The 20,846-nt window shown below is 49.9% G+C and overlaps 2 protein-coding genes across 2 annotated transcripts in view; one reads left to right on the top strand and one right to left on the bottom strand.

Moving 5' to 3' along the window:
- CFAP100 (cilia and flagella associated protein 100) overlaps positions 1–20,833 on the top strand; it is a 30,636-nt gene extending 9,803 nt beyond the window's left edge. Inside the window, exons 5-16 of the mRNA XM_080683541.1 lie at positions 733–800; positions 880–1,043; positions 1,258–1,338; positions 2,857–3,032; positions 3,358–3,390; positions 3,467–3,575; positions 7,010–7,061; positions 7,275–7,426; positions 17,195–17,330; positions 18,462–18,667; positions 19,581–19,674; positions 20,563–20,833. Of these exons, the coding sequence (XP_080539667.1) occupies positions 733–800; positions 880–1,043; positions 1,258–1,338; positions 2,857–3,032; positions 3,358–3,390; positions 3,467–3,575; positions 7,010–7,061; positions 7,275–7,426; positions 17,195–17,330; positions 18,462–18,667; positions 19,581–19,674; positions 20,563–20,676 (1,385 nt within the window). The 3' untranslated portion in view covers positions 20,677–20,833. The remainder of the gene's footprint in view (positions 1–732; positions 801–879; positions 1,044–1,257; positions 1,339–2,856; positions 3,033–3,357; positions 3,391–3,466; positions 3,576–7,009; positions 7,062–7,274; positions 7,427–17,194; positions 17,331–18,461; positions 18,668–19,580; positions 19,675–20,562) is intronic.
- The window catches only part of ZXDC (ZXD family zinc finger C), a 42,163-nt gene continuing 28,661 nt past the window's right edge, over positions 7,345–20,846 (bottom strand). Inside the window, exon 9 of the mRNA XM_080683539.1 lies at positions 7,345–7,403. Coding sequence (XP_080539665.1) covers positions 7,399–7,403 — 5 coding nt within the window. The 3' untranslated portion in view covers positions 7,345–7,398. The remainder of the gene's footprint in view (positions 7,404–20,846) is intronic.

Here is a 20,846-nt window from a genome sequence, read left to right as displayed (position 1 = left end):
ACTTCCCCAGGGTGGACCAGGAGGCAGGGACCTAGTGGGTTCACTGCCAGGCATCTAGACTTAAAGCAGGACCCCTACAGCACACCAGCTTTTGGAAAGGAGAGGATTGGAGGGACAAGACAGAGCCACGTGGTTCCACAGTCCTTCCCACAGTCCCTGGGCTCTCCAAAGTTGGGGAGTGTCTAGGTCTTCCTTTCCAGAAAGGCCAATGAAAGAGGCCCCCACGGCCTGTGGCCCCACCATGCTGCCTCTCTGCTTGTCCTCTGGAAGGTCATCCAGGAGCCCACCCCTCATGTCCTCCCACCTGTGGAAACCCTGGCAGTGTAGACTTAGCTGCTGCCCAAGTTAGGCCCTGGGGACTTAGGGCACCCCCAGTTGAGATCATCCTGCCACATTTTCTCTCAGGTCCTGGCAATAGGCCTTTTCTTATGAAGTCCAGTTGGGTGAAACTTCCAGGTAGCGGTCTCCAGAGTCTCATTCCAGGTGAGAGGAGCGCGACAGCAAGAGAGGCTCTTCCCACCTGGACCCGCTGCAGGCATGGAGGTGTGACCTGTCAGCAGGGCCTTCTCTGCCTTTGCCGGAGGCGGGGCTGGCTCTCGCACGCTTCCCGTGATGGCACTGCATTGCACCAGGAGCAGCTGACCAGCCCCTCTTCCTGCGCCCCCATCCTCAGCCACACCTGAGTCTCTCTTCCACTGCCCACCCCCAGATGCCTCCCTCCTCCCATTGCAGAAAAGAAAGAGGATTCTGACAGCATACACAAGTACATCAACCAGAAGCGGCAAATGTTCCTCCTTCAGGTAGGCCCGTCTGCTGCCAGGAGGGGACCTGGGTGGGCTGTCCGGTGGGGAGTGTAATCCCTGCTCTGGTGGCCATCAGTATGCCCTGGATATGAAGCGGAGCGAGATCCAGCGGCTAGAGATGCTGGCAACTAAGGAGGAGGAAGAGCTGGATCAGGCTGAGAAGTCCCTGGAGAAGGATTCGACCCTGTTCGATGAGTTCCTCAGGGAGAATGACCGCAGCTCAGTGCAGGCCCTGAAAGAGTGAGCCTGTGGCCAAAGGGGCTGGTTGGCCATGCCCCCAGGGTCCCCTGTGCCTGTGCAAACCACCCGACCTAGCCTGCACCCACCTCAGCCCCCGCCTCCACCCTGGACCCCAAACCAGGCTCCTGTTAGCTCCCCCACCTCCAGCCTGGCCTGAGAGCAGTTTGGCCTCTTAACAGTCTGAGATTGGCTCCCTGCCCCACCCTACCCTCAGGGCAGAGAAGGAGACCAAAGGGAAGATAGAGAAGATCACTGAAATCCGAGATCTGACCACCCAGATCATGAATATCAAAAGGTAAGGTCAGAGGCTGCCTGGTGGGCTTGGCTCAGTGGTTGAGCATGGACCTATGAACCAGGAGGTCATGGTTCAATTCCCGGCCAGGGCTCGACCAATCGATGATGCTCTCTCATCATTGATGTTTCTATTTCTCTCTCCCTCTCCCTTCCTCTCTGAAATCACGAAAGAAAGAAAGAAAGAAAGAAAGAAAGAAAGAAAGAAAGAAAGAAAGAAAGAAAGAAAGAAAGACTAGAGGCCTGGTGCATGAAATTTGTGCACAGGAGGGGGCGTGTCTCTCAGCCCAGCCTGCACCCTCTCTAATCTGGGACCCTTGGGGAATGTTCGACTGCCAGTTTAGAGGAGAATCAATTCCTGCAGGATCGGGCCTAAACTGGCAGTCGGACATCCTTCTCGCAATCCGAGACTGCTGGCTCCTAACCACTCACCTGCCTGCTGGCCTGATCCCCCTAACTGCTCTCCCCTGCTGACCTGATCCCCCTAACTGTTCTCCCCTGCTGACCTGATCCCCCTAACTACCCCCCCTCCTGTCTGATGCCCCTAACTGCTCTCCCCTGCCAGCATGATCCCCCTAAGTGCTCTTCCCTGCTGGCCTGATCACCCCTAACTGCCTCTGCCTTGGCCCCGCCACCATGGCTTTGTCCGGGAGGACATCTGGTCTAATTAGCATATTACCCTTTTATTAGTATAGATAGAGGCCTGGTGCATGGGTAGGGGCTGGCTGGTCTGCACTGAAGGAGGTCCCAGATCAGGGTTGGAGTCCCCTTGGGGGCAAGAGGCCTGTGGGCGTTTGCAGGCCAGCCATGCCCACATTGGGGTGGGGGTCTCTGCTGGGGGTGGGGGTCCTCGCTGGGGGCGCGGGCAGCCTGGGCAAGGGCCTGGGGGCAGTTTGCACGCTGGCCGTCCAAGTCCCTGGCTTTGTCCAGAAGGATGTCTGGAAGGTCTCCGGTCTAATTAGCATATTACTCTTTTATTAGTGTGTGTGTGTGTGTGTGTGTATGTATATATATGTGTGTGTGTGTGTGTGTGTGTTTATTTATTTATTTCTTTTTAAAAATAAGGTCAGAGGCAAACTTGGCCTGGGCTGGCCTACCCACATTTCCCTTCATCACTTCTTCCCTGGCCAAAGGGTGCTTCCCCACAACACAAAGCTCATCATTTTCACTGAGCTCTAAACATCTCAGGGCTTCAAAACCCTACAGGCTGCTGCCCATCTTACAGATGAGGTGACTGAGGCCAGGAGAGGTTCACTGACTTTCCGGAGGCCACACCATCAGGACACAGGGCTCACATGGGTCTGAGGCGTCTGGGCTCCACCCTGGGAGGGGCAAGTCAGTCCCTGAGGGCTGTCACTCTGGGAGGTATAACCCACATTGGCTCCTGTAAGGTGGGCATCCTCTCCCTGGCACAACAGTGCTTCTGTGCCCACCCTTCTTGACCAGGGTGCATTGGGGTCCCCCCTGGAGGGGCTTCCCAGTGGGCAGAGCCTGACCTCGCCTGTCCCCTCCTCTTGCTCAGCGAAATCTCCAGATTTGAAGACACTCTGCAGCATTACAAGGTCTGCAAGGACTTCCTGTACAAGCTGTCACCCAAGGACTGGTTGGAAGAACAAGAGAAGAAGCAATTGGCTCTCAGACAGGCCAAGGAGGCCGCCAGGGCCAAGGAGAATGCTCAGTTGTCACAAGGTGACAAAGGTAGCTGAAAGGAGAAGATAGTTCCCTGGGTCCATCTAACCCTGTGCCCAGCCAGCAGAGGCCTTGGAGGTGTCCAGGTCGTGGGACTGGCCGCTTCCACACCCTGCAGAGCTCCAGCTGGGGCAGCAGCCACCCTTCAGCCACCCGTGGCTCAGCACAAGCACCTGCTTGGGGAAATGGGGCTGGCTCTCAACTCAAACCCAAGGGCTTTCTCCTATGCACCTGCCTTCTTCTGCCACTGAGGGAACCCTGCACCCCCAAGCAATGTTGCCTCAGGCCCGGTTCCAGCCGAGGCCATCAGGGACCTCTCCCTTGCTTTCTGTAGGACCAGGGACCAAGGGCAAGATGAGCTACAAAGGTACGTGGCTGCCCCAGGCTGGAGGGGCCCCACCCTGGGTTGGGGCAAATAAAAACTCCTCCTCTGCTTCCTCCAGACGGGCCAAGCCCAAAGAAGCCCTGGAGAGTGCTGCAGGTGATCCGGGTGGGGCAGGTGCTGACCAGCCCCGGCCATCACGACCATCAGTCTGGGCTGGACTCCAAAGGGTGAGTGGGCTGGGGGAGCTGTAAAAGTGGCTGGAGCCTGGTGGGCGGTGCTCCCCAATGGCTCCCGGCCAGGGCACCCAGAATAGGCCCAGACTCTGAGTGGGGAGAGTAGGAGCAGAGTACATAGTCTGACTTAATCTAGAAAATCAAGAGGTTTTCTAAAGAAAGGTTTGTTTCTGCCTGATTCAGTAAATGTACTATTAGTAAGCCCAGGGTGGCCCATTCGGGTGCTAATAGATTAGTCAAATGTGAACAGATGAGGGCAGCCAGATGGGCACAGGGAACAGGATGGCACATGCCCGCTGCTAGTCCTCTGTGGCCAGGGAGTGCTGGCCCAAGGACCAGAGCTCCAGAGCTGTTCAAGAGAAGCCAGACATCTAGACTTCTTCATAAAATTACCCAGATTTCAGTGTGACAGTCACTTTGAAATCTTTTAAGAAACACTGTGAGGTACAAACAGAAACCCCACGTCGATCCATGTACCAGTGCAAACCTGTCTCTCCACACCTTTGCCGGCAAGGCCGGAGCTGTCCCCCCACCCACCCCACCTAGTTCATATGCTTAGCTGCTGGGTCACCTAGTCTCTCCTCCCTCGCCGAAACGCTCACGGAAATCACAACTCTAGCTAAACTGAGAAATCTCAATGCCCCAGTTCCTGTGCACCTCCTGCCAGGCTGTTGGCCAGGAAGCCACAGGCAGCTGGTGATGAGTTTTTATTATTTCCTGCATGTCCTTTCAGCCATTTTTAAGCAAATAGTACGTTGAACCATATGAAGTTGCTGTGCAGGTCAAAAGGGTACTGGCATGCCCTTATGATTCAACCTACACATAAGCAAAGGCGATTTTCTTATGCCCAGCCTTCCTTTCACAAGGAGCTAACCCTCACATCTCACCACTTCTCCACTCACAGTATTGCCAGGGGGCCTCCATAGCCAGGGCTCCAGCGTCCTGGTGTCTGCCGAGCCCCTGGCCTCTTGATGCTGACTGGGGTGAAGTTCACAAGATGTAAATATGGAGCAGGGCACGAACACTATATCACAGGGCTGTCTGGCATTTGCCTTCACAGTGCCAGGACCACTGCCAGGTCTCACCTGTCCCATGAAGTCTGAACAACCTTGGGCCAGAGGGATGAGGGCCTGGAGAGTCATGTGGGAGCCAGAGCAGGTGGCTGGCAGTCCTGGAGCCAGGGCAAAGGAGAGAGAGCTTGATTGGCCCATGCAAGCTGGCGGGCTGCAGACCCAAGGAAGCAGAGCTTCCACTTGAGTCCAAAGGCAGTAGGCTGGCAGAATCCCTTCTTTTTCAGAATACAGAAACTCCAAGACAGAGCTAAAGCAAGTGTGAGGTGATAGCTCATGATTTCTGTGACATTTTCATGATGAAAAATATGATGACCATTCAGATGTCCTCTGTGAAAAGTGTTCAATTTTTGTACATTTTTATTGGATTGTCAGCCTTTTTTTTTTTTTTTTGGTTTTCTAGTAGCACTTTATATATCCTGGATGCCAGGCCTTTACGTAATAAGTGTAGTATAAGTATCTTTATCCAGTCTCTCTTGCCTTAATACTCTTAATGTTATCTTTTTTGATTCCAGTTTACCAATCTTTACTTTTATGGTTGGTGCATTTTGTGTCCTACTTAAGAAATCTTTGCCAGCCCAAAAGTCACTAAAATAGTCTCCTATGCTTTCTTCTGGAAGCTTCATAGTTTATCAGCTTGGATGAGGGTGGTAGTTGGGGAGATGAGGAGAATGAGTAGCTCGGGGGCTCAGGAGCCTCCCCCTCACTCTCCCTCTCGGGGTCTGTCTCTTCTGCTCATCCCTTTATGTGATCTGTCCTCTGTCCTTTCTTCTCTACCACGGCCTGGCCACCCCCTCCATGGTTCTTTTCCCAGTTTCTTGAGCTCCAGGCACCTATGAGTGTCTCCCATTAGATGTTCTCTACACTCAACCACCCAAATACCAAACTGATACTTCTCAGGCTGAAGGGGAGCCAAGCACTACCAATTTGCAAGCTCACGTTCATCTTTATGAATCACGGTTCATGCCTTATGGAGAGCAGCCATCATTGGCCAGGCAAATGCCATGGGTAACTCTGAAGCCTGCGACCCCTGCTGGTGGGGGCTGGTATTCCAGTTGAGTGTTGAATGGAGGCTCCAGGAGGTTAGAGATGCATGCTTCCTCTGCCTAAGTTGCCCCTCAGCCCTAGAGCTCCCACTGTGAGGCCCCTCCCTGAGAACAGAGGTCTGGGAGCACACTGTCCTGGTTTGTATCTGGGTTCCTCCATCTATTGGTCAAATGACAGGTCTCTGAGTACAGCTGGACAGGATGTCACTGCACATGACACTTAGCCAAGAGGTTGAGTGGGGCTTAAAGTCCAGTCCACACTTCAGGCTATGTCCATCTTGAGGGCAGATTCTCCAAAATGTAGCTTATGGGCCAACAATGTCCTGCGGGTGACCTTGGGTAGGTGACTTGATATCTGAGTTGCATGTTCCTTAGTTGCCAAATGGGCATCAATGTGTATACAATATGAGGCACAGGCCCAGTGAGTGTTTAGCATCCTCTCCCACAGGGCCCTGCATTTATCACCTGTCTGCTGCAGGTGGGTCAGGGCCTGGAGTCTCTCAGGCCTCAGCCCAGGTTCCTCTGTCTGTGAGCCTGCCCTGGCCCTTCTTATCCAGCAGAACCTGCAAATCCAGGGTGAAGGCCAAGGCTGGAGCAGGCGCAGAGGGTGATAAGAGCAGGTCTGGATGTGGGGCAAGACTGGGTCCCACGCTGAGTGCTCCAAGCCCACACAGCCTTTTCTGCACCCCTGAGGGCTGGCCCAGGGTGGTTTCCGCCCCTGTGGGGTGCTCAGGGTCAGCTGAAGGTGGCTGTGAGTGTCACAGGATCACTATGAGGGCCATCAAGGACAACTGCCAAGGCCAAGTCTAGATAAGGGAGATGGGCAGAAAAAGCCCTGAAAATGGCTTTTTAAAAAGGTGACAAATGGAGAGGGACAGCCCCAGTAGTGGGAGCCACAGGAGCCAAGGACCTGAGGTGGAGTCGGCACCTAGAGAGACTGGAAGGGAGCTGGCAGGACAGGAGCAGAGTAACCTTGGACAATGGGGGAGGTAAGGGTTGGGAGGGTAGCAGGACCCCCACAACTCCCGGGTTGAGGCCGAGTTTTATTCTAACTAGAGAGAGATTAATTGAATTTTGAGAGTTAATTGAATTTTGAAACAACCCACCCCCAGTTGCTGTGTGACAGCTGGGGGACCAAGAGGAAGCTGGTGCCACCACCTGGGTAACTTGTGTGATGAACAAGGGGACAAGGGGACGAGGGATATGGGGTTGGAGAGGAGATGCTGTGGAAATACCAGGAGTCTACACCACTGAGATGGGGCACAGTGGCCCCAGGCTGGGCCCTGGCGCCCAAACCCACATCTCTCCGCAGGTCCAGCTCTCCTGTCTTCCCCAATGAAGAGGACCCAGACAGTGATGGGGAGGTCAGTGGCCCCACTCTTGGCAGGGTCTGCGGGAGTCAGGTCCCCTTGCCACTGCGTTGCCGGCGGCCTCTCGCCTCCCCTCCCCCCGCCCCCCCCCCCCCACACACACACACACAGCTCTGGTTTGCAAGGTCTGGTGCTGTACTTCACGGAGTCCCCCAGCTCCTGGAGGCCCCCCGCCTCCCCCCTACACACACACAGCTCTGGTTGTAGGGGCTGGAGCTATACTTCAAGGAACCCCACCAGCTCCTGGAAGTCTTTACAAACCTGGAGGAGCAGAACCTCTCACTGATCCAGAACACACAGGAGATGGAGGAGGCCTTGGAGGAGCTGAGCTTCACCCTGAAAAATACCCAGATCCGCATGTAAGTCTTGAGTGGGGCCACCCTAGCCAGTGAGGAGGCGGGCTCTATCATTGGTAGTCAACCTGGGACCTCCATAGCCACTGGCAGCTGGACCGTGGGCCCCACCCCTCCCTGTCCTAGCCCTGGCCCTTCCCTGACTTCTGTTTTCTGGAAAGCTCCATTTGAAGTTGGTGCCTGGCTCTGGTGAGATGTGTCCTGTTGGGTAGGGAAGTTGAGGGTCATGGGGACCCAGGAGTGACCTGGGAGTAGATCATATCGGTGGACTGGACCATCCGCGCCCTGGAGCAGTCTGCAGCCAGAGGGAGGCATCTTAAGGAACTCTCACCCCAGGTGCATTCTGCTGATGCCGGGTCCAGGAGAGCTGGGCTGGGAAAGATCAGTTGGGGCACTAGGTGAGGTCTGTTGGGAACAAGGAATTCACTCCTAAACCAGAATGAGGACCTATTCTGGGTCAGGCCTGGGTCTAGGTCCTCCAAGGATAAAGTAAGGCCCTTCCTCATTGAGCTGACATTCCATGGAGCAGACAGACAACAGATGGGCCCACAGATTTGACTTGTAGACTGACACATGTTAGGAGGGCAAGTATGAGAATGATATGAGAAGAGGCTACAGAAGAGGGTGGCACAGATTGACAAGGGCAGGGAGGCTCCCTGGGGAATATGTCATTTGAGCCAGGTACTTCCTGAGTGATGGGAAGCCACATGTGATCTGGGAAGAGGGTGCCAGGCAGAGGAAAAGCAAGTGCAAAGGCTCTGAGGTGGGAGCCAGCCCAAGGCTTCAATGTCCCACGGGAAAAGCATGTTCCTGAATGCCCATGTCTTGTTGACCCATGTCCTGCCATGGAGAACTCCTGCTGGGAGTCTCCAGACTTACGTGAAACTACTAGCTCTCAGGCAATATTGTGTTTCCTAGGAAGCTGGAAGGTATCAGACACACATAGACATGAGCTGGGGAGAGGCAGGCAGCCTCCCAGGTTCTAAGGGCCTGGCAAGAAGACACATGCATGCACACATACACCTCACAGAGTTCTTCATCTCATTACAGCCTTTGTTTTAAAGTCTGTATTGTCTAAGCATTGCTATTCCAGTTTCCTTCATTTCCATTTGCATGAAGTATCTTTCTCCATCCCTTTACTCTCAGTCTGTGTGTTTCGATGTGAAGTGGGTCTCTTGTAGGCAGCATATGGATCTTGTTTTCTGATCTATTCAACCAGCCTTTTGATTAGAACATGTAATCCATTTACATTTAAAGTAATTATTTATAGGTATGTCATCATTACCATTTTATTTTATTTATTTATTTTTAAATGTATTTTATTGATATTTTACAGAGAGGAAGGGAGAGGGATAGAGAGCTAGAAACATCGATGAGAGAGAAACATCGATGAGCTGCCTCCTGCACACCTCCCACTGGGGATGTGCCCGCAACCAATGTATGTGCCCTTGACCGGAATTGAACCCGGGACCCTTCAGTCCGCAGGCCGATGCTCTATCCACTGAGCCAAACCGGTTTCGGCCATTACCATTTTATTATTCATATTTTTATATATTTTTTCTCTTCTTCTTAAAGCCCATTTAACATTTCTTATAATACTAGTTTAGGGGTGATGAACTCTTTTGTAGCTTTTTTTGGGGGGGGTGTCTGGGAAGTATTTTCTTCTTTTTGATGCTATTGTAAGTGTAATGGTTTACAGATTGTTCATTATTTGTGTATAAAAATGAACTGATTTTATATCCTGCTACTTTGCTGAATTCATTTATTAATCCTAACAGCTATGTTGTAGAGTCCTTAGGGTTTTCTACATGTAAAATCATATCATGGGCAAACATAATTTTTACTTCTTTCCAATTTAGATGCTTTTTTTTCCCTTACCTAATTGCTCTGGCTAGAACTTCCAATAGCATGTTCAATAGAAGTGGTGAAAGTGGGAATCCTTACCATGTTCCTGATGTTAGAGGAAAATTTTCAGTCTTTCAATATTATGTTTGTGGTGGGTTTCTCATATATGGCTTTTATTATGTGGAGGTAGTTTCCTCCATTCCTATTTTGTTGAGTGGTTTTTCATGAAAGGACACTAAATTTTGTCAGATCCTTTTTCTGTATCATTTGAGATGATCTGGTGGTATTTTTCTCTTCATTCTGTTAATGTGATGTGATTTTCATATTTTGAACCATGTTTGCATTCCAGGAATGTTTCGCTTTGTCATGTTGTATAATGCTCTAAATATGCTGCTCAATTCTGTATGCCAATATTTTGTTGAAGTTTTTGCATGCATGTTCATAAAGAATATTAGTCTGTAGTTTATTCTCTTGTAGTGTCTTTGACTGACTTTGGCACAATGGTTATTCTGTTGTCATGGAATAGGAGATGTTTCCTTCTCTTCAACTTTTAAAAAATACTTAAGAAGGATTTGAATTAGATTTTTGGTTACTGATTCAATCTCCTTACTAGTTACAGGTCTACATAAATTTTCTATTTCTACATTACTTAGTCTTGGTAGATTTTGTTTCTAGTACTTTATAAATTTCACTTAAGTTATCCAATTTTGGGGTGTACAATTGTTCGTAGTACTCTTTTTTTAATTTTATTTATTTATTTTTAAATTTAATAAATCTTTATTGTTCAGATTATTACAATTGTTTCTCCTTTTTCCCCCCATAGCTCCCCTCCACCCGGTTCCCACCCCACCCTTTGCCCTTACCTCACCCCACACTGTCCTCATCCATAGGTGTATGATTTTTGTCCAGTCTCTTCCTGCACCCTCCATACCCCTTTCCCCCTGAGAATTATCAGTCCACTCCCTTTCTATGCCCCTGATTCTATTATATTCACCAGTTTATTCTGTTCCTCAGATTTTTAATTCACTTGAATTTTAGGTTCACTTGTTGATAGATATGTATTTGTTGTTCATGATTTTTATCTTTACCTTTTTCTTCTTCTTCCTCTTCTTAAAGAATATCTTTCAGCATTTCATATAATACTGGTTTGGTGGTGATGAACTTCTTTAGCTTTTTCTTATCTGTGAAGCTCTTTATCTGACCTTCAATTCTGAATGATAGCTTTGCTGGGTAGAGTAGTCTTGGTTGTAGGTTCTTGCTATTCATCACTTTGAAAATCTCTTGCCACTCCCGTCTGGCCTGCATAGTTTCTGTTGAAAAATCAGCTGACAATTGTATGGGTGCTCCCTTGTAGGTAACTAACTGTTTTTCTCTTGCTGCTTTTAATATTCTCTTTGTCTTTTGCTCTTGGCATTTTAATTATGATATGTCTTGGTGTGGTCCTCTTTGGATTCCTTTTGTTTGGGGTTCTGTGCGCTTCCTGGACTTGTAAGTCTATTTCTTTCACCAGGTCGGGGAAGTTTTCAGTCATTATTTCTTCAAATAGGTTTTCAGTATCTTGCTCTCTCTCTTCTTCTGGCACCCCCATAATTCTGATGTTGGAACGCTTGAAGTTGTCCCAGAGGCTTCTTACACTATCTTCAACTTTTTGGATTCTTTTTTCTTTATTTTGCTTTTCTGGTTGAGTGTTTTTTGCTTCTTTGTATTTCAAATCTTTGACTTGATTCTTGCGTTCCTCTAGTCTGCTGTTGGGTCTCTGTATAATATTTTTTATTTCAGTCAGTGTATGTTTAATTTCTAGTTGGTCCTTTTTCATATCTTGAAGGGTCTCGTTATACTTATCGGCCTTTTCTAGGATATTCTTGAAGAGCCTTATAACCGTGGTTTTGAATTCTATATCCAGTCGTTTGTTTTCCTCCATTTCTTCCGTTTGTGATCTGTTTCTTTGATGCCGCATTTTCACTGCTTCCCTGAGTCGGTAGGGTAGATTTGTGTGCTAGGTTTCCTATATGGCCCAGTGAGTCGGCCTCCCCAGTTAACCTGAGGTGGACACTCTTGGTGCACCCCTTTGTGAATTGTGTGTACAGCCTTGTTGTAGTTAAGTCTTGATTGTTGTTGGTATCACTGGGAGGAATTGACCTGCAGACCAGTTGGCTGTGAGGATCAGCTGTGTCTACACTGGGAGATTTTCGGTGCTGGAGATAGCCTTATAGGATTAGCCTTGCCAGATTGCAAAAGCCTCTGTGCTCAGCTTGGAAGGGGTGAAGTCTCAGGGCGGGGCAGACAGTCTTGGCTTCCCGTCAACCCTGCCCTTGTGCGCGTGAGTCTCCAGACCTCTGCCTTCCGCAGTTCCCGAGTTTCCGCCTTACAGTCCAGATTTCCCCCACAAGAGCGTGGGTCCCCAGGGGCTCTCCCAGAAGTGCGGTTCAGTGCAGTCGGAACTGGGATTCAGTGCCGTCAGGAGCTTCTGACTCCCTTCTGCTAGGGATAGCCTGTGGTAACCTCCGCAGTCAGTCTTCGTGCACACTCGTGCCTCCAGACCCCTGCCGCTGCAGCTCCCCTGAGTCTCCGAGTCTCTGTGTGCCTTTCTCTCTACCTGACAGTCCAAACTCCCCCTGTATGAGCCTGGGCCCACAGAGTTTCACCCGGAACTGAGGTTCAGTGCAGTCGGAACTGGGGTTCAGTGCAGTCGGGGGCTTCTTTCCCCCTCCCGACAGAGAAAGCCAGCCAGGCACTCCGCCGCCCTTCCTCTCTGTGTGCGTGTCTCCATACCTCAGCTCTTTGCCGTTCCTTCTCTGTGAGCTTTCCTCTTTCCTTCTAGTTGTAGAATTTCCACTCAGCCAGCTTTCCTGTGGTTCTGGATGGTGTCCGTTCTATCTTTTAATTGTAGTTTTGAAATTGTTGTGCGGGGCAGCAGTTTAGGTGCTTACCTATGCCGCCATCTTGGTTTCTCCCCCGCAGTACTCTTATAATCCTTTCTATTCCTGTAAAATCAGTAGTAATGGTCCTGTGTTCATTTCTGATTTTAGTAATTTGAGGGGTTTTTCCCCTTATTCCATCTAACCTAAAGGTTTGTCATTTTAATCTTTTCAAATAACCAATTCTCTATTCTTTGTCTCTTCTAATATTTGTTTCCCTCTGCTAGTTTTGAGTTTAGAAGATTTTTTTAAAGAAGTTATTTAAGTTATGAAGTTAGGTTGTTAATTTCAGATCTTTCTTCGTTGTTTTTATTTTGCTTGTTTTTCAAGTGTTTATAGCTATAAATTTCCCTCTGAGCACCACATCTGTGTCTCTCAAGTTTTGGTATATTGCATTTTTTTATCTCTATTTTTTTCCCCCTCAGCTTTTATCTGGGAATGTCTTAACTTCTCCCTCACTTATAAAGGACAACTTTGCCTGATAGAGAATTTTTGTTTGACAGTTGTTTTTCCTTTGAATGCTTTGAATATAACAGCCTACTGTCTTCTGGCCTCCAAAGCTTCGGTTATTGTACTTTTTAGCTCCACAAGTTTTTAGGATGTTTCTTTATTAATATTTCCATTTTGTTCACACATTGTTTTTCTTGACTTCTTCCACATCTTCCATTAGTTCCTTGAACATCTTTTAAGATAGTTGTTTTAAAGTCTTTGTAATATATCTACCATCAGGTTTTCTTAGAAACAACTTCAGTTGATTTTTTTTTCTTTAAGTGCACCATACTTTGTGTTTTTGTGTGTGTGTGTGCCTTGTGTGGTTTTTGTTGTTGAACACTTAACACTGGAATCTAATAATGTGGTAACTCTGGAAATCAGATCTCTCCCTACTCCACGGTTTTGTTTATTGTTCTTACTGTTTTTATTTGAAAGTTGTAGGCAGTCTCTATGTTGAGCCTGAGATTTAAAACTTACGGTCTTTTTAGGTATTTTCTGAGCCTTTCCCTAAACATGCACAGTCACTTTCTAGTTTTCCCAATATATATTTGTTTTTGAATGTCCTTGATCTTTAGTGTCTGCCTTTCAAAAGGGGGAAAAGCAAAAAACAAAAAATGAAGAGGGGAAGGGAAGAGCACCAGCCCTTTAAATCCCTTGGAAGTCACTTCAGCCAAGGGGGAGGAACTTAAAACAATGGGGGAGGTACAACAACGCTGGCTGCCTGTGTGCACCTCTGTGATCCGAAGCACCCATCGGTGATCAGAGCACAGATCCCCGATTTTGGTGGAGAGGGTCCTTTTTGCCCACCATAGCTCCCACAGGCTATGCAAGCTACTTCAGGAAACTTGCCTGCCACTTGGCTGGGAGTGGTGGTTGGGTAGCTGCTACTCTTCTCAGAGTTGAAATGGACTGTAATTAACTGCAATTGCTTTCCAGGCTTCCCCTGGAAGTTGCAGGCTTCAGTACTCCAGAATTCCAAAATGGTTTTATCAGACTGATTCTGCCAGTGCAATTGTCTAGGTGGGGAGACAGATTCCTAGTGCTTCCTACTCTGCTATCTTCCTCTATTTCAAAATATTTTATTTTGATTTTGTTCTTTTTTGCTGCTATTTCTGCAGGAATGTGGTAACTCTTTTGTTTGGTCTTTTGAATGACTGTTATCTACGTTTCGTGGTGCTTGCTGCTTTTTTTTTTTTCTCCTTTACTACCAGTCTAGTAAATTTTCTGGTTATATGTCCTCAGGTATTTATAAATGAATCCTCTTTTTTGTGACCTTTAAAATAAACTCCTTATACCTTATCCCAGTGGTCGGCAAACTGCGGCTCGCGAGCCACATGCGGCTCGCGAGCCGCAGTTTGCCGCTCTGTTGACTGAGTTTGCCGACCACTGCCTATCCAATTCAGGCCAATAGCTCTAAGAAAATTTCAAACATATAAACATATATAAAAGTAGAGAGAATAGTATAATGAGTAACCCAATGCCATCACTATTGTCAACACTGATCAACTCATAGCCAATCTCCTTTCACCTAGACCCCACCCACTTCCCCCATCTTCCTTATTATTTTTAAGCAAATCCCAGACATGGTACCATTTCATCTATAAATATTAGTGTAGATATTTCTAAAAAGATAGGTCTCTTTATCATAACCTCAATACCATCATTATATCTTTTTAAAAAAACAGCAATTCTTAATATTTAATATCCATAATCCATATGTGATTCCATTTTTAAGATGTTAGTTTGAATTATATTCAAATTAAGATCACATTCCTCAATTGGTTGTCTTTAAATCCCTTTTGATTGCTCTGACTGGGGTGGCTTAGTTGGTTGGGCATCATCCTATGCACCAAAAGGTTGCCAGTTCAATTCCTGGTCAGGGCATATGCCTGGGTTGATCCCTGGTGGGAGCCATGCAGGAGGCAGCCAATTGGTGTCTCACTCTCACATCAATGTTTTTCTCTCCTCCCTTCCTCTCTCTCTAAAAAAGCAATAAAAATATCTATTTTTTAAAGATTTAGTTTAAATAAATAAATCCCTTTGATGGGTTCCCTCTCCATCTTACTGTCCCTCTGCAGTCCAGTACTTAAAAGAAACCAGGTAACTTTTCTGGCAGCAAAGTGTTCCTCAGACTCTGTGTGTGCACTGAACTCTCCCAGGAATCTTGTAAAAGTCTCTGATTGGGCAGGTCCTAATCAAGGTGTGGACTCTGCATTTTTTGACAAACATGCTTGCCAGTCTGAGGATCAACAATGAGCAGTGTGTCCCATGTTCCTCTGCATTTTCTGTAAATCAGAGATGGGATCTAACTGAGAAACAAAGATTGAGACCCAACAATTTTACATGTAAAGACAACTAGTAGGGAGAAGTTATCCCAATCACCTGAAGAAATAGAAACACAACAAAACACCACCACCACATCCACATAACAAAGGAGGGCAGAGGTGAAGCAGCACTGTGCCGACTGTAGGATATGCAGAATATCACACTGACTAGTTAAGGCATTGAAAGTAAAGGAAATATTAAAAACTAGGTTAAAGCCAAATGCAACCTTGTATCCTTTAGGACCCTAAAAGCACCTGCTCCTGCAGTGGGTGCTCTCAGTTGGAGGGAAGTAGGGTCTGATACTAGGAGGTGCTCCCCGTTGTCATCCCAGGTGACCTGACAGGTAGGGTGTGTGTGTGAGCTACATGTAGCATCTCTGGCCACCACCTCTGAGACTTAGCCCAGGAGAACCAGCCAGACCAGCTCAGTACCCCTCACACTCAGTTTTCTGGACTCAGCCCTTGGTCCCACAGCTGGGGAAATGCAACCTGGGGGCTCCTATGAGGCTGTAGCCCTGTGGTGATGCACATGACAGACCATAGGTCCCCCAGTGGGCAAAAGAGCAATAGCCTGTGACACTGCTTAAGACCAAGAAAATGTCAGTAGGTTCTAGCAACAAATGGAGAAATGCCACAAGATCATCATGCGGGTAGAAGGCCACCTCTGGGTCTCCCAGGCATTGCTGATGGAGTGGCCCGATGTCCATGCAATCATTGACTGGGACTGGCATGCAGCTGCCTGCACTAGGTGAAGCTATGCCAGCTTAAGAGCTGGGATTCCAGTTGGGGAAACCCCAACAGATAATGGTCAGTGTCTGCCATGATTATAAAAGAGTTTTTCTTAAAAAATGTATTATTTAAAAGTTGATTCTTGCAATCCCATTCCTAAATATATACCCAAGAGAACTGAAAACATGTCTTCACAAACACCTGTCTGTGAATGTTCATAGCAGCATTATTCCCAAGAGCCAAAAGGTAGAAACCACATGCCCTCCCATGAATGAGTGGGTCAACAAAGTGTAGTCTGTCACTCAATGGACTATTATGTGATCACTAGTGACCCGGTGCATGAAATCTGTGCACATTAAAAGGGAATTAATTAGAGGAAATATTTTAATATTGCTATTTGCCCTTTATAATAGAGGTGTCAGAGATGAAAGAAAATTAGTGAAATGTATATGAAAATCTTCCTCCTGTCAGAGTCTGGGGCATTCCACGGGAACCAGAGTCAAGTCCCCACCCACCCACGTGCGCCTCAAAATCACACAAGACCCAGATCCGGCCGGCCCCACCCTCATTGGTCTAGATCCAAACCGGCCAGCCCCACCCCCATCAAGCCCCACCAGGGTGGGGGGGCAAGACCTGAAGTCCCCTGTCAAGCCACAACAGGCAGGGGGCACAGCCTCAGGTCCCCTGCCCTGGCCCAGCACCACGCAGCCTCAGGTCCCTGCTGATTGCTCATTAAGGCTCGTTACAGGAACTTGGCCTTCGCTGTGGGCGCAGCCATCTTGTTATGGAATGACAGTCAATTTGCATATTCCCTATTTATTATATAGGCCAGTGGTCGGCAAACTCATTAGTCAACAGAGCAGCAAACCGCGGCTCGCGAGCCACGTGTGGCTTGCGAGCCGCAGTTTGCCGACCACTGAGATAGGCTAAGAAATCAAGTGTTTTTTTTTCAACCCCCTCCCCTATTCCTTCTCCCATCCCCCACCCCCACCCCCATCCATCCCCCCCACCCTCATCCCTCTTCCCCAGGAATGAAATTTGACACATGCCACATTGCACTGAATGACAAAGCCAGACACAAAGGGCCACATGTATACAAGTCCATGTTTATAAAATGTCCAGATATGAAGAAATATGAAGTAGAGGGAGAGTAAATGGGGAGTGACTGTTAATGCATACTGGGTTTCTCTCTGGGTGACGAAAATATTCTAAAATTAGATTATGGAAATGATTGTGCAACTTTATGAGTATACTAAAAACTCTGTTATTATTATTATTAGTTGTTAGTTGTTAAAAATCTTGAACTTTACCCCTGCACCTCACAGTTCCTTTGACCCCTGGGCATGTAGATACTTTGCAGTCATGGTCCCTTAGCCCTCAGGACAGCAGCAGGAGGGGTCAGGTTCAGAGAGGTGAAGTGCCCAGGGCCACACTGGTGAGCAGGGCCCTGCTGGTCCCCCAACCAGGGATAGGGAGGTCAACCAGCTGAAGCAGTGGATCACCACACTGATGATGTCCATCACCAAGGAGGAGGAGACAGCTGCTGAGCTGGAGCTCAAAGCCCGAGTCTTCCATTTCGGCGAGTACAAGGGCGCACAGGAGGTAGGCCCCCCGACGGCAGCCAGCAGGTGGTGGGTATGGAAGGAGTGCAGGTGGCCACAGGCTGGCAGCGGGGGAGGGGAGGTCCTCTTCCAAGCACCTGCTGGGGGGAGGTCCGGTGCCTGGAGCTCTGACAGTGGGGAAGTAAGGCCTGAGATTCAGCCATGCTCTGGGGCTGCCAGGCCCCTCACCACCTCCAGGTTCTGTGGACCTGACCAAGGGGCACCAGCTGAAGAAAGCCCTTGGTCCCCAAATCCAAGGCACCCTGTGTGTTTCTGCTCCATGGCTGTTCATTTGCCCAACACACCTCCTCCATTCTTTCTTTCGTTGGACAAATACGTCCGGCTTTTTAAACATGTATAATATACCCAGAGAGGCACATCCCCAGGCCAGAGTGTGAGAGAATTTTTAGTGCACATTAGGCCAGAGATGTTCCAGGCAGTGGGACCAGGATTTGGCACACACCCTTCTTAACGGCAGCCCCAGCTTCCTAATTCATCCAAATTCCTATTGAGCACCCATTGTGTGCCAGGCACTGGGCTAAGTACATGGGATGCCATAATGAGCAGGCCAGTGTGTCTCCGCCTCTTGCTGGTCATCACTGGACACCAGCTGTGCCCTGTGCCTGGCTTAAGCCTTTTTGCCTGCTGTTCCTAATTTAGTCCACAGGCCCATTCATGTGTCTGTGGGGTTAACTGTTTTCTGAATGTTAGACACACTCAGAGAGGGGAGTTCAGCAGGCCAGGGCCACAGAGAAAGTAGGTCACAGGATGTGGTCCTGTGGGCGCTGAGGTCAGTGCGGGGGCAGCAGAGGGAGGGCTCCCAGGAGGAAGGGACTGGGCCTTGGTGGACACACTGAGGCAGCTGGGGGAGGGGCCAAGGCACAGGCATGAGCCCTAGTGGCGAGTGGAACCCAAGACCTGGCTGACCACAAAAGAGCAAATGGGGGAGAGGGTATCACAGCTCTGGCCAAGGAAAGTCCAGGTGTCCAGTTCTGTTTTCCCCATGCTTCCTAAGTGTCACCTGGGCAGACCAGGGCCCTAGGAGGTCCGCCATGCTGCAGTGAGGGCAGACCATGGAGAGGGAGTGGACACAGGTCCGAGCAACCCCACTAGTGGACTGCCCGCCTCACAGGACAAGCTGCTGGACAGCCTCAACCGCAAGGTGCTGGACGTGTACCGGCAATGTGTCGGTCCCCAGCAGGAGTCCAACCTGGGCACCGTGCAGATGCTGACCGTCATTGAACACCAGCTGGATGAACTGCTCGAGAACCTGGAGCGTGTGCCCCAGATCAAGATCGAGCAGGCCGAGAAGGCCAAGGAAAAGGAGCGGCGCCAGAGGTGAGGGCCCAGGCTGCCCTCCACACCCCTGCTGTCTTGCCCTCCAGGAACCCCCAAACAAGGGGAAAGGACCCTGGTTCTCCAAGCTGGGAGAGCCAGCGGCCAGGGCTCTGGGGGAACCGGAGGGAACCCACACTCAGCCTCCATAAGGGAAGCCCTGCTTGTGGAGAGGAGGATGTTGTGGAGTCAGGGAGCCAAAGTGAAATGTGGCTAGCACAGCCTTGCCTCAAAAAACGGGCCATTTTCCTGGCTGGATGGGAGGGAAAGAGGCTGGCGTTACCAGAGCCCAGACAGGGAGGAGCAGAGACTCCGGCACAGGGGGCGTGGGTCCGTCCTCCGAGAGGAGGCCCGGAACTCCCCAGAGGCCTGGTGGGGTATGGGTGAGTTCCAGGGACCATGACTCCTCTGGCCTGTAGGCTGCCTGGTTTACTCACTCCTGTGCCGAGCCCCGAGACACAGCCATCAGCAAAAGGTCATCTGCCTCTCCTATGAGCTCTTTCTCTGTGTCCTTGGTACCTTGCTCAGGGCAGACTCGGGGGAATGGTTTGAGGGCCCCAAGTACAAACAGGAAGGAGACAACACTACTAATCTTGAGGTCTGGTCTTTCAAGGGTGACGATAGGGAAGCATAGGCACGTGGACCAGTGACTGGGGATAAGGACCTAAGAACCTGGGCTTCCTGGGGCTATGAGAAGATGACCTTTACATTGTCTCCCAGGGGAGCCAGAGCTGGATGCCCCCCAAGGAGCAGGGCAGAACCAAGGCCCTGACCTGGAAGAAAAGGGCGGAGAGGAGTGGGAGTTTTCTCAGAAGAGGGCAGGCCATGGCCTGAGAGCTGTGTAGGAAGGAGCTGGGAAGGGAATTTGGCAGCCTCTCCAGTCCGTAGTGCATCTCTTGTTGCCCCTGCCACCTAGACTCCGGGAAGAGAAAGCCAGGATACAGAAGCAGCTGCAAGAGGAGCGTCTCCAACGGGCCCAAGCCCGGGCCCAGGCCGAGATCAAGAAGAAGGTGGGCAGGGTGGGGCTGGGGAGATACTGCTGGGGAAAGGTCCCACGTCCAAGCACAGTGTGGCTTGGAAAAGCAAAGGGTCTGCAGCTGAGTCTGGTTCACCGAATCCTTTGCAGATATTACTGCAGGGGTCCTGGGCCCCTAAGAGCAAGGCTAGGATAGAGCAGGTCTCCCATTCCTGGGCCTGCTGCCCCTCAGGGCTACCCTCGCCTTCCTCCAGAAGCCCTCCCCTGGGGCTGCCCGCTCCCCTACACACATTCCTGGTCCGTGACTGACCTGGTCACGCCCTGCTAGCCTGCCAAGAGCTAGCACAAAGAGCTCAGCTGCCCAGAGTCCCACTACACAACCTGCCTCAGAACAAGCTTATCACCTATCACTAGAGTTCCCTTGATTGCTGTGCCCCAAATCCTCCACCCCACAGGGAATGGTCAGGAGCAGCATGGTCTCTAATGCAGGCCTGAGGCTGAACATGGCCCATGACAGACAGACAAGGCCGATGGGCTTCCCCTGCAATAGACCAGCACTCTCTCTACTCTGTGCCATGGGGAATGATGGACACTGCAGGGTCTCCCTGAAACCCCCACAGCAAGAGACGGGTTCCCTCTGTTTAGTGGTATTTCCCATCTGTGTTTCCAGGTATTTCCCGCACACGGCCCCCACACATCTAGGGGCCGCCCCAGAGCACAGGCTTTAGGCTGGACAGATACACTTCTGAGTTGGCTCAGCAACTCCAGCCCTCAGCCTGTAGCTGACCAGGAGTGACCACAGACTGGGGCAGTCCACAGGGCTCCCCAGCCTCCTAACGGGTATGACCCCTCAATGTCTAGGCAGCACCTCTGGTGCATTGAGGCCACAGGCAGAGGGTTACTGAGTCCGCTTCCTCTACAGAGAGGCAGAAAGTTGGTGTCGCGCTCCGAGCCCCCGGCCCTGAAAACCAAGGAGGAGCCTGAGCACGAGCTGCTGGACAAGGAGAAGGAGGAGCAGCTGTTTTTCTTCACCTAGCCTTCCGGGCACTGCCATGGCTGACGGCACAGGGAGGACGGCAGCGGGAAGCGAACAGGGTTGTGTCAGGGCCAATGCAACCCTCACCTGCGCCTCATGGTCTCCTGCTGTATGTTTCTTCACTCATGTGAAATAAACCCATGACTCTTTGGTGTCTAAGGGCTGTTTAA

The sequence above is a fragment of the Plecotus auritus genome (genome assembly GCF_963455305.1).
Source record: "Plecotus auritus genome assembly, chromosome: 8".
Taxonomy (NCBI): domain Eukaryota; kingdom Metazoa; phylum Chordata; class Mammalia; order Chiroptera; family Vespertilionidae; genus Plecotus; species Plecotus auritus.
The sequence above is the reverse complement of the archived record's forward strand: the minus strand, read 5'-3'. Positions and strand labels throughout refer to the sequence as shown.